The 11396-nt window shown below is 53.0% G+C and overlaps 1 protein-coding gene and 1 long non-coding RNA gene across 27 annotated transcripts in view; one reads left to right on the top strand and one right to left on the bottom strand.

Moving 5' to 3' along the window:
* Window positions 1-400: 400 nt before the first annotated feature.
* Window positions 401-11388, top strand: LOC143660992 (uncharacterized). Of its 2 annotated transcripts, none has more exons than XR_013164369.1 (3): window positions 401-545; window positions 5458-5525; window positions 10104-11388. It is a non-coding gene; the product is annotated as an uncharacterized LOC143660992 (long non-coding RNA). The 2 variants fall into 2 exon arrangements; XR_013164370.1 differs by lacking the exon at window positions 401-545 and adding an exon at window positions 678-792.
* The window catches only part of DYSF (dysferlin), a 227496-nt gene continuing 219853 nt past the window's right edge, over window positions 3754-11396 (bottom strand). For 12 of the 25 annotated variants that reach the window (XM_077134534.1, XM_077134529.1, XM_077134538.1 and 9 more), the window contains 2 exons: window positions 10114-10261; window positions 3757-6334 (listed from right to left, as the gene is read on the bottom strand). In XM_077134534.1, the coding sequence (XP_076990649.1) occupies window positions 6296-6334; window positions 10114-10261 (187 nt within the window). In that variant the 3' untranslated portion in view covers window positions 3757-6295. Of the gene's footprint in view, window positions 6335-10113; window positions 10262-11396 lie in introns of all 25 variants that reach the window. The other 13 variants (XM_077134524.1, XM_077134531.1, XM_077134522.1 and 10 more) reach the window with 3 other exon arrangements.

Genomic DNA, 11396 nt, shown 5'->3' with positions numbered 1-11396 from the left:
TGCTTCCTTCACTTCCACCAAGGTACTTGAAATTGTGTCTTTAGTTCTGAATTCCCCAGAAAAGCCCATGAAGAAAAGCTAGGGCCCTCGGGAGAGGTGATAGATTTCAACTCTTCTGAGGGGAATTACGGGGCACTTCCTACCGACAGGAAGCGAGAGCAGCCCCACACCGACAAGAGCTCTGGCGCTGCACGCCACCACCGTCATCGTGAACTCCCGTGCCCGCAGATGCCCCAAGGCATTGAGAAATGCCGTGAGATTTCGCACAGTGGTCAGAGTGGAGCAGAAGGCGTGCTTGGAAAATGGCCTGAGCCATGATTGGACGGGAACCCTGTTAATCATCTCTGCTCTACAAATGAGGCACGACCACATGGGCAGGCCTTCCCGGGGGATCCTGGTCCTGATGCTGCTGAGCTCAGGTTGCGGCCTGGAAGCTTGGAGGACTGGGGGGTCCTCAGGATGGCAGCTGCCAACAGTGCCACCTGGAACTGCCGCAAGCCGGGTCACCTCTGACGCGCTGGATGTGGCCCAGACCGTCCTTCTGGGTAAGGATGGAGGACTCTGAGGATGCTTGGGTTTTTTATGGTGGCTAAATTTTATATAGTATTTCACGGATGAGCAAATATATATATATATTTTTTTAATTTATGATAGCTTGCCTTTTCTTGTAACTGGGTTCATCTTGTCTGGAGACAACCATCCCACTTATAGTTGAAAATTTGTGACTTGCCAATGAAAGGTAACAGTATTTTCCAGCATCAGTCTTTTTCACGTTAATGCCGTCTCTTTGGGGTAAGTAGTCAATTTGGAGTTCAAACTCCCTCTCAGAGCTGTGCCTTCTTCCTCAGACAGATACCTGGGAGCAGGGAGCGTGCGTGTGCACACATGCACACCCGAGCTCGGGCATGGGCGTGTGAGGTGGGGTGCCTGCAAGGGCCTGTGATCCACACGATATTTTGGGGGTCCTTCATGGTCTGCTCGCCGGGCGCCCTGCACTAGTGTCCACCGGGGTGTGGCTGATTCATCCAGTTTAGGGGGTGTTGGGTCAACACATGCTGCTGAATACCTGGGTCTCGATCCAGAGCTTTCCCACTCTGCAACCCCTTCTCCCGAATCCAGCATCTTCTTGCCCCGAGTTGCCTGTGCACTTCTCATCACCCTTCCAGGGTGTGCGGGCACCCTCGCGGGCTCTGCTAACCCACTCGGGAGGGTGCCAGGTCGTGTTGATGCCATGCTGAATAGCCGGAAGAGGTGGAAGTCTCTCCTCCGCTGCTCCAGCCTCTTCCCAGACTGCTGGAAGTTTGACCCACTGCCGTCTTGCTTTGTTTTTTTTCCTTCTCTTCTGTCTCCTCCTCTTAGCACCAGAAAGGCTTTATCCCCGCCCCCGCCCCTCCTTGTGCCTGACCTGAACTCCCCCTGGATTATCCTTCCACCATCCCTGTCCTGAGGCACCTCTTCTCCAGGCAGTAAGCCTCTTGTTCAAACCTGGATTGTAAAAGTGCCTCAGAAGAAAGAGAGCGGAAAACAGATTGCAAAGTGGCAAAAGACACCAGCAGCTATTTGAAAAATGTATTACCTGTTATAGTGCGAGTGATTTCTTTGGATATTTTGGTCTTTTGTTTCACTCTTGGTTCCTGGTCAAGTTCCTTTGAAAAAATCCCAGAACATTTCTGCTGAACCAAGTAGTAAAGGGAAGAGTTTCCCACTGGGTCCAAGCAGAGCAGGTTGGGTGGAGAGGATCCCAGGAGACCAGGCCTGGGGGGTGGAGGACACGGGCATGCTCTTGAATGGCCTTAGAGGGAGGTCTCCCTAGCCCAGCAGGGGTGTAGAAGGAGGAAAGGCTCTGGCCCTGGGCTCTTGGTGGAAACGAGAAGGACGAGCCACAGTGAGGCAAGCACCTGGGACCTCTCCCCAGAAATTGAACCAACCCCCACCCCCACATAAACACTCGCACCTCTTAAGTCCTCCCTAAAGTACTTGAGTTAGCCTTGCAGGGGGATGCAAAATGGAGCCTGGGGAAAACGATGGAGCCTACAGGAAACTATGGGTTTGTGAAAAAAATCTGATTTGAGGCCTCCTCTGCTGGGTTTTATGGGGAGGCAGTGGGGAGAGTTGTCTCCTTTTCCCTCCCAGATTCTGTTTCTAACCAAATCAGCCTGAGAACCAGAGAGAGGGCAGAACGTAGAAAGCTCTGGCTGCCGAATGGAACCATGAGCAAACTGAGGAAATTCTCCAGCGGTTGCTTGAGGTTCTTGGTCTCTTTCTTCTTTTCCCTGCTGTCATGGTCCCTCTGTTTTTCTGTCTCTGTGTCTCACCTTGAATCTGTTTTTCTCTTCGTCTCTCTCATCTGTTGTCTCACCTTTACACAAACAAACACACACGTGCCATGAAAGAACTGGGACTAAAAGGCAGAGAAACCGGGCATGAAACTCACATCGGGCCAAGCCGCAGGGCATAGGAACTGCAGCTGTTTCTCCCCAGAGGGAAGAACAAAAGCAAATGGGAAAGGAGGGAGAGGAAAGTTACCACTATTCCTTTAAATATCACAGCAGCCACTTGAGGACCTGGTATTCCAGAGTGAGCCCTTGCCCTCACCCAGCCCTCCTTTGCAAGCAAGAAATGTTTCCTGGGCTGTCACCAGGTCCCAGTCAGGGGATGCCCACCTGGCTCCTCTGGAAATCCTATAATCCTACATTTATGAAACACATGGAGAGAGGATTGAGACAAGGTTGAACTCCCTGGGTGTGGAGGCGAAATGGGGAGGGAGGTGGGTCCAGGGCAGGGCCAGGCTGTGCTTAAGCTCTTTCTGGATCTGGCCAATCTCAGTGGCCCTGGCCTCTTCCTTCCAGCCCCTCTTACTTCTTTCTCTTGGGCCCGGCAACCCTCCAGCTACCCTCTCCCTCTGACCATGCCCTGAACTAGCCAAGCTCTCCGACAGCTCCCAGAACACCTTCCTGTCTTAGCCAGTGGGCCAGCTCCAACACTCAGCTCACATGTTATCCCTTCTGGAGAGAGTGCCCTGCCCCTCCCTGCCCCAGGACCAGTAGGTGTGCCTTCCCTGCTGCTCCCATAAAGTTTCAAATAACCACTGGTTTCCTGATACACTTTTCCCACCAGGCTAGAGAGCTCTGGAAAGTCAAGAATTGGATAATTAACTACTTTCTATTCAGACCCTGCTCTCGACCTACCGTATGGGATATTTCAATAAATATTTAGTGGGCTTGGTGTTTCCTTGTCATCCATTCCCCATTTCCCCCTGGTTTTTGCTTGGTGACCTATAGTTTCCAGGGAACAGCTGCATCCCCAGCTCCAGGAATGGAGCTAGCTTTAGACCAAAGTCAACCCCGAGGAGGACAGGGCAGAGGCAGAAGGAACGTAAGCACTTGATGTCAAGGAAGTGGATCAGCCATTGCCTGAAGCCAGTCCTTATGGATGTTTCATCTCTATAAGCCATTAAACTCCCTTGACTGTGGTCGTTTAAGTAGGGTTGTCTCTTATCTGCAACGAGGAGCTGCAAGATAAACCAAATGAATAAATGAAAAAAATTAATGAATGAACACAGTGTCCCCCAAAACTTTTCTAAGCCAGCTGATAGTTGAAGTCTATGCATTATTTCCTCCTGCTTCTCGGCACATGGAAGAGAAGTGATCCTTCTTTCCAAAACTAACCACCTCCTCCTTTTCCAGAAACGGGTTCCAATAATTACCACCACCACCATTACCACCCTCACACCTCCCCAGTCTCTCTTGTGTCTTTGATCTTTTCCTATCCGGTGGCTTCTTCCTCTCCATCTTTAAAAATTCTCAGGTCTCCCTTATCCCTAAAAAAAAAAAAATCCCTCAACTCCTCCTGAAGCTGGATCCCCACCTCCTCCCCTTCGCCTGGAGTCCTTACTACAGGGCGGCTGCTTACTGCCTCCCGGCAGGCACACCCTGGTAGTGCTCAGTGACAGGGCACCATGACACCCTTCCCAGAAGAGCTTGGACCTTGGTCCCTGCTACAGGCTCTATGTGTACCTGACACCAGGGTCCAATGTCAGGGTCTCAAGACTGGCCACCCAGCACCACTGGAAAGCTGGACAGTGAGGGCCACCTCGAGCCTGAAGCTCGCCTAAAGCAAGAATCACTCAGCTGTTGAAAGGGGGAAAACTCAAGTTCCCCAAGTGGAGAATTCTTGATATTCTCACAAGCAGTGGGGACAACCAAAGCAATAGGTGGAGCCCTCAATCTGAGGGTTTGTTCATATGAAAAAGGATAGGCTAAGCCTACTTAAAATTAGGCCTAAGAGTCACCCCCAGAGAACCTCTTTTGTTGTTCAGATGTGGTCTCTCTCTCTCAGCCAACATGACAAGCAAAGTCACTGCCCTGCCCCTCTCTATGTGGGACATGACTCCCAGGGGTGTGAACCTTCCTGGCAACATGGGACAGAAATCCTAGAATGAGCTGAGACTCAGCATCAAGAGATTGAGAAAACCTTCTCAACCATAAGGGGGAAGAGAGAAATGAGACAAAATAAAGTGTCAATGGCTAAGAGATTCCAGAGTCGAGAGGTTATCCTGGAGATTATTCTTACGCATTAAATAGATACCACCTTTTTAGTTAAGGCATAACAGAGAGGCTGGAGGGAACTGCCTGGAAATGTAGAGCTGTGTTCCAGTAGCCATGTTTCTTGAAGATGATTATATAATGATACAGCTTTCACAGTGTGACTGTGTGATTGTGAAAACCTTGTGTCTGATGCTCCTTTTAGCTACCTTATCGACCGATGAGTAAAACATAATGGATTAAAAATAAATAAATAATAGGGGGAACAAATGTTAAAATAAATTTAGTAGATTGAAATGCTATTGATCAATGAAAGGGAGGGGTAAGGGGGACGGTATGCATGAATTTTTTTCTGTTTTCTTTTTATTTCTTTTTCTGAATTGATGCAAATGTTCTAAGAAATGATCATGGTGATGAATATACAACTATGTGATGGTATTGTGAGTTATCAATTATATATCAAGAATGGAATGATCATATGGTGAGAATGTTTGTGTTTGTATAGTGTTATATTGAATAAAAAAAAAAAAAGAATCACTCAGCTGTTAAGATGAGGCTCCCTCACCCAGGTTGCTACAAGCCATCAACCCCCATCCCAACCACTCCCCGTCCCGCCAGTCGGGCTGGGGGTTGGGAGGCAAGGCCTCCATTTGGGCCCCAGAGTGCAGGGAAGAGCCAGGGAAAGCTGGAAGGATCACTCTGGGGCCTTGGGGCCTGGGCCAGGGGAGCAAACCCACAACAGGAAATAGGAGAAGCCCTCCTGGGGACCAGGCAGCCACCCAGGAAAGGAGGAGGCCAAGCACTCAACAACTTCCAGCTCTTCTAGCAAGAGAGGCAGGGACCTCTATTTTGGAAACATGATGTTTTCATGCTCTTTGCTTTTTCTGAAAGGGTGTTCTTGCTGTCTCCTTAGATTTAGCCCAGTTCCTGCAGGAAATGTCAGACCAAGGGCTAATGCTAAGCTTCAGACTTCAAGGAAAGGTGGGTGTCTTTGTCCAGACCAGATCTATAAAGGAGGGTGACAGAGCAGAGGGACAGAACCCCAAGGAACCCCAAGAGCACGGGGGACAAGGTCAAAGCCAGAGGAGCAATGTTTTTTTAGGAGAGTTTCTAGCCCAACCCTTTCCTCAGTGCTCCATTTTTATAAAGTGGACCCCCTCCCTCAGCATGATCAGAGAAACCGGAAGGTACCAGTAGCTGCCCATCTGAGTGAAGGGCAGCCTGGGAAAGAAAGGGGAGATGTTCAAGGGCCAGGGAGGACAGGATAAGTCTTGGAGGAGAGAGGAGGAAGGAAATGCTGGGTCTTCAGGCAGGCCAGACTTGAAGTCTCAAAGCCCACTGCCCTCCCACCAACTGGTCTCGTAAAAGAATGAACAGTTCCACAGGGCTCCCCACCCACTGCATCTGGGTGCCTCTGTCTCAAGAATGCTGAGCCAGAGATGGCGCCTACCCTGCTCACAGCCTGTCTTCCTCACCCACCCAGGCACAACCCGCACACATAGTCACACTCCATTCAGGTCCTGCAGACACAAGCACCAACACCGCTTTGTGGTTTAAACTCTTATACTGAAATATGAGCTGATCCAAAAAAAGGTTGGGTTGGGGGAGAAAGAAGTAACGAAAGGAGGGTGATCCTAGGGCTTGATGTTGCCAACTCTCGGAGTATATGCAGGTCCACTGTCTGTCTGCCCACCCTGGCAGGATGGTCATGCCTTGGAGGTCCGAGCTGGGTGGAGGAGGCAGGCTGGTCCTCAGCTGAAGGGCTTCACCAGCTTCATGGCAGCATAGTTCTGGGGGGAAGGGAGGAAGCAGGGACACGTGGTGACCTCATCAGCACAGGCACAACTGGAGCAGCTGTCCCTACCACAGGGCTGGAGGGTCAGGCAGAGCTTCCTGGAGGCAGGGGGCTGGGAGCCACCTGCCTGCACCTTGCCTTCACCACCCACCGCCCCACACTCCACTCTGCCGCGCTCTCTCCAGTCAGGCAAACCCAACCCCACTTGAAACTCCACTCACACCCTCCCACCTGGGGGCCAAATTGCTCTGTCCGCCCCCACTTCCCCTTTCTATCCAGCACCCACTCCCACCTTCAAACCAGTGGCCAGAGACTCCTCTGATTGCCCAGGGCCTCTTCCATGAAACAGGTGGTGTGAAGGTAGAGCCACAGTCCCCCCCATAACCCCTCCACAATCCCCACACCTCCCCCCTCCCCATTAAAACCCAGGTTCGCTGGTCACCACTCTCCTGCCCAGAAAGCAAAGACAAAGTTGGGCGGTATGGGGACGACCCGAAACGTAGACCAGCACCAGGGATGGGTTGCCCTGAGGAAGCCCTGCCCGCTACAGCTCAGACAGGAATCTCCCCTCCCCACTCCTCCCCCAAAACCATGAAAACACACACAACACAACACAGGGCTCCTAATTGGGACAGTATGTTCCCCAGCGCCATCCCGGGAAAGCCGACCCTGGAAACAAAGCCGGCCGCTCCTTCCCCGCCAAGCTGCCTCCTGCCTCCCCACGCTGGCCCTGCTCCCAGCTGGCTCCGAAGGCGAGGCTGAGAAGAATCAAATGGGCTGCCCCCCACCCTCCTCCCGGGGGAATTTCCAGGAGGTTGGAAGGTGAGGCCAACTGGAGGGGAGCCACCCTGTCCTTAGCCCCCTCCACCAGGCCCTGGCTGGCGATGGCAGGAGTAGGGCCTCGACCCCTGGCTCTCAGGACTGAACCAGATGAGGGGTCCCTATGAAGGGTGGGTATGGGGCCAGGGCAGCCAGGTGATGGAGTGACCAAGGCCTACAAGCAAAGGCAGTCTGCAGCCTCCGTCCCAGGCTGCCTCTCTTTCCCAGCCACCCCAACCTTCAAAAGGGATCTGACCTCCATGGGGCATTTCATAGAGGCTAACTTCCAGAAGAACTCAAAGGAGAGTTTTTGGCACTTTTGGCGGCCAAGAGACAGGAGAGGGCCCTTTGCTTGCCCAAAGGACCTGGAGCTCACACCACCCTCAGAAACCAGGAAAGACTCCTGGTTAGAAGTGGCTGGAAATCTTCCCTTCTGCTCACAGCCAGCCTCCTTCTCGTGGTCCCAGAAGGCCTAAGCTGCCTCACAGCCAGCTCGAGGCTGGGGCTGGGCACAGAAAGGACAGTGGTCAGGTCACTTTGGACCTGCCCCCACCCTTCTCTTGGCTGTCCAAGAGGAGGCTTGCTTGGCATGTGGTCACCCAGGGAGGGCAGAGGTAGCCCCTAGTCATGGTCCCAGGCTCAGAAGGTCAGAGCTGGCCTAGTCCCCTCCTCACAAGTAGGGCTTGCGAGGTTATGCAGAAGTCACTGGCAGGGCCCATATCCAGCCAATATCTCCTGATTCCAAGTGCAGTGCTCTGTCCTGAACAGCAGCACCTCTCAGACTTTAATGTGCCCAGGTGCGGGTTCTCACTCAGCAGCTCTGGGGCTGGCCCAGGACTCTGCATTCCTAATGAGCTCCCAATGGCGCTAATACTGCTGGCCCAGGGACCACACATGGAAAAGCAAGAGTCTGTACTAGCTCTCCTTTTTCTAACTCCCACTGCCGGAGCCTCACAATCTAGCATTCAATGATACAAGGTGTTTCTTGTCATTCCCTGCTTTTGGCATCTCCCCAGCAAATTGTGGACTCCCCAGCAGCCCAGACCTCATCATTTCCCTCATCCCTGCAACACATCCATAATAAAGAAATCAACACTAACCAAATGGTAGCTAGATGCAGAAGGAGAGGAGGTGAGCTCAAGGACAGGCCAAGAGAAGGGCGCCTCCCCCAACTCGCAACAAGGGCCTGATTGATGGGTGGTGACATCAAAGCCAAGATTTGGGGGCTAAGCCCAGACACCCTGTCACCCTCTGGCAGCATATGCTTCCAGGCACATGCCCCTTCCATAGACCTGGATCTAGTCTTCTTTTTGTAATTCCATCTTCCTTCACCTCTCTTTCCATCTTCTTTCCTTCCCCCATCCCAAACTGTACAAGTTTCAGGTCCCCACAACTTGGGTCCACTGCTGCACTGCAGTCACTTTGCTCATCAGTTCTGATTCTGACTCCTGAACCTCAGAATGCATTTCACCGTGGACTCTCAGGCATCAGGCAGTCCAGAGAGCCTGGCCCCTGGACAGACCCCTCAGCTGTCCTGGCTCTAGACTCTCCCTCATTCTTATGAATCAGAGGGTAGCCAGGCCTGAACCAGAGTCCCCTCCACCATTCCTCAAGGTATATAATGTTAGGGACAGACTGGATGGTTTTGTGCATCCCCTATGGTCCCCCTATAAGGCATCCCCTGCTCTAGGATGCCTCCTACAGGCATCTCTAGCTCAGGTAGGGAAATGCTTTATCTCCCCTGCCACCACCCCCTCTGAGATGAGTCACAAAGCAAAGCACTCTGTTGGTAGTAACTCTCCAAGCAGACAGTCCATGCCATGCAGGGACAATGCCTTTGGACGGTGGCCTGGTGCTGACCAGGACTGGCACTCACAACGGCCAGAGCTCTGGACCTACAGCTGGGCACAGATTTGCTCTGCAGCCTACAGCCCATCTCTGCCCCTCTCTGGCAGTTGTTTCCTTGCCATTAAAATTAGGGTGTTATGGGGGTGGATTGCACCATTCTCTCTACTTTTATATAGGTTTGAAATTTTCTTACTATCACAGCTTTCAAAAATTCGAAGGATGACATTAAAAATTGGGTGTCAGCCTGGGAACACTGGGATCGTTTCCAGGTCTACAGTTCTAGAGACAGTGAGTGGCTTGAGCACCCAAGGATGAGCTGTGAGGACCAGAGAAGCAGAGGCCCAGGATCTTCCTCCCAGGGCAGGGCCCCGCAGAGCTAGGGGTGCAGCAGCTGTCACTGGTGGGGCCCTGGCCAGTTCCTTGCCAGGCACAGTCTGGCTTCTTAGCCAAAGAAAAGGGACACCCAATGTGATCCGTGCCAAGGGAGAGGCTCCTGGGCCAGCCCCCTGCTCACCCCGCACTCCCCGGGTGCCCACACCTCTGCGGGAGCAGGACAGTATTAAAGTCCTGTGTGGGGACATTAGCTGAGACCCCCTCCCAGTCCCAGAAGGGGGACCCCTTCTGCTCCCACCAGGCGCCTTCCTCACAGACCAGCGACCTTCTCCTCAGCTCTGCCATCCACATCTTCCCTTCCTTCCAGACCCTGTTCCAGACCCTCTGGCCAAAAGGCTCCCCCACCTCCCCTGCCCCCAGGCCAGCAGTCTCGCTTTCGGCCAGTGCTTTGATAAACATTCCAGGGGCTTGCTAAAGACGGTCATGTCTCCCCATCAAGGGCAGGAAACCAAACTCCCGTTGGACTAAGGGCTCCTCAAAAGTAGGACTGTGTCTCTTACCAGACTGGACACTCCCCAGAGTAGGGGCTGTGCCGCCCTCATCAGACCAATGGCTCCCCAAGGACAGAGGCTGTTTCTTTCCATCAGAATGGGGGGAGTGCTTTAAGGACAAGGACTGAACCCCAACAGGCCCGAGATCAGGGGCTGTGTCTCCCCTATCAGACAGGAGCTCCCCCAGGACAAGGCCCGTGCCTCTCCCATCAGGCCTGCTCACCGGGAAGGCGTAGACGAAGATACCCAGGAACAGCAAGAGGACGAAGAGAATGATGAAGAGGATGATGGCACACCGGAATCGCCGCCACACGATGAACTTCATGGTCTTGTACGGCGAGGTGAACCACAGGAAGGAGGTGTCAGGGCGCCTGAAACGCGGTCACCATGGTCAGTGGGGCACCTCTCCCCACAGCTGCTTCCTGCAGGCCCCACTCTCAGCCTGCAACATCAGGCCCGAGAGCCCCGGTCCTCCTGGTCTGCCCCCCACCCAGCCTGGGGCCCCTCACCCCCAAACAGCCCCAAATGTGGCATCTGCATTCCCTTCTCCCAGCCTTTGCCACAGTGTTACCCGCCTCCCCACCCCCTCCCAGGCTGTCCTCTTCTTGTGTGGTGCTCACAAACCCTACACATCCTTGGGATCCAGTTCTTAGCCCATCCTCTCCAGGGCACCTTCCCTGCCACTTTCCAGGACTTAATCACAGAGTCCAGATTTGGGAGCTGGGCAGAGACCCCTGGGGGCTTGCAAGGTAGGTGAGAAGCCAAGCCACCGGCCTAGGTGCATAGGGTAGGTCCCTGGTAGGGGGAGGACAGTGATCAGAGAACCCAGAAACCTGGTTTTCTTTCACTCCCACCCGAAAGCCTCAAACCTTCCACTTGGTCAACCTTGCACCCAGAGAGCATATGGGATTTCATGTCTCAGTGACAGCCACGCTAACTTCCGCTTGAGCACTGCCTGGCCTCATGGCTCTCTTGCCTCCCTGACCAGACCCCACCATCCATGGCCTTGCCTCTCACCGCTCTGCCAGCCCTAGCACTAAGGATGGCACCATGAGGAAGTGAGCTACTGTCCATATTCAGTGTGTCCTGAGCCAAGCAGACAAATGCACCCGGTGACCCCTCCACCCCTCACAACCCTGCAGCAACCGCTATCTAGGCTGCTACTGCTACTGGCTTGATCTATCTCCCATCCAGTCCTGTGATGTAGGGAAGACAGAAGCTCATCTCCCCATTTCATGGATGGGAAAACCAAGGCTGAAAGACTGTTCTAAAGCCATGCTGACAGAACAGGAGAGCCCTGGAAGGCAGCTCAGTAAGACCTTGGGCAGGCTCCCAAGTCCATCAGACCAAGTTTGAGAATTCCAGCTTCGACCACTTTTTTGGTGGTATGACCTCATTAAACTTTTCTGAAATTGTTTCCTCATCCGTAAAGTGAGGCTCATGATAACAAATACAGGCAGGTTCTGTAACATGCTTATATATGGCAGGATGCTTAACACATGACAA

Source organism: Tamandua tetradactyla, chromosome 17, assembly GCF_023851605.1.
Source record: "Tamandua tetradactyla isolate mTamTet1 chromosome 17, mTamTet1.pri, whole genome shotgun sequence".
NCBI classification, from domain to species: domain Eukaryota; kingdom Metazoa; phylum Chordata; class Mammalia; order Pilosa; family Myrmecophagidae; genus Tamandua; species Tamandua tetradactyla.
The sequence above is the reverse complement of the archived record's forward strand: the minus strand, read 5'-3'. Positions and strand labels throughout refer to the sequence as shown.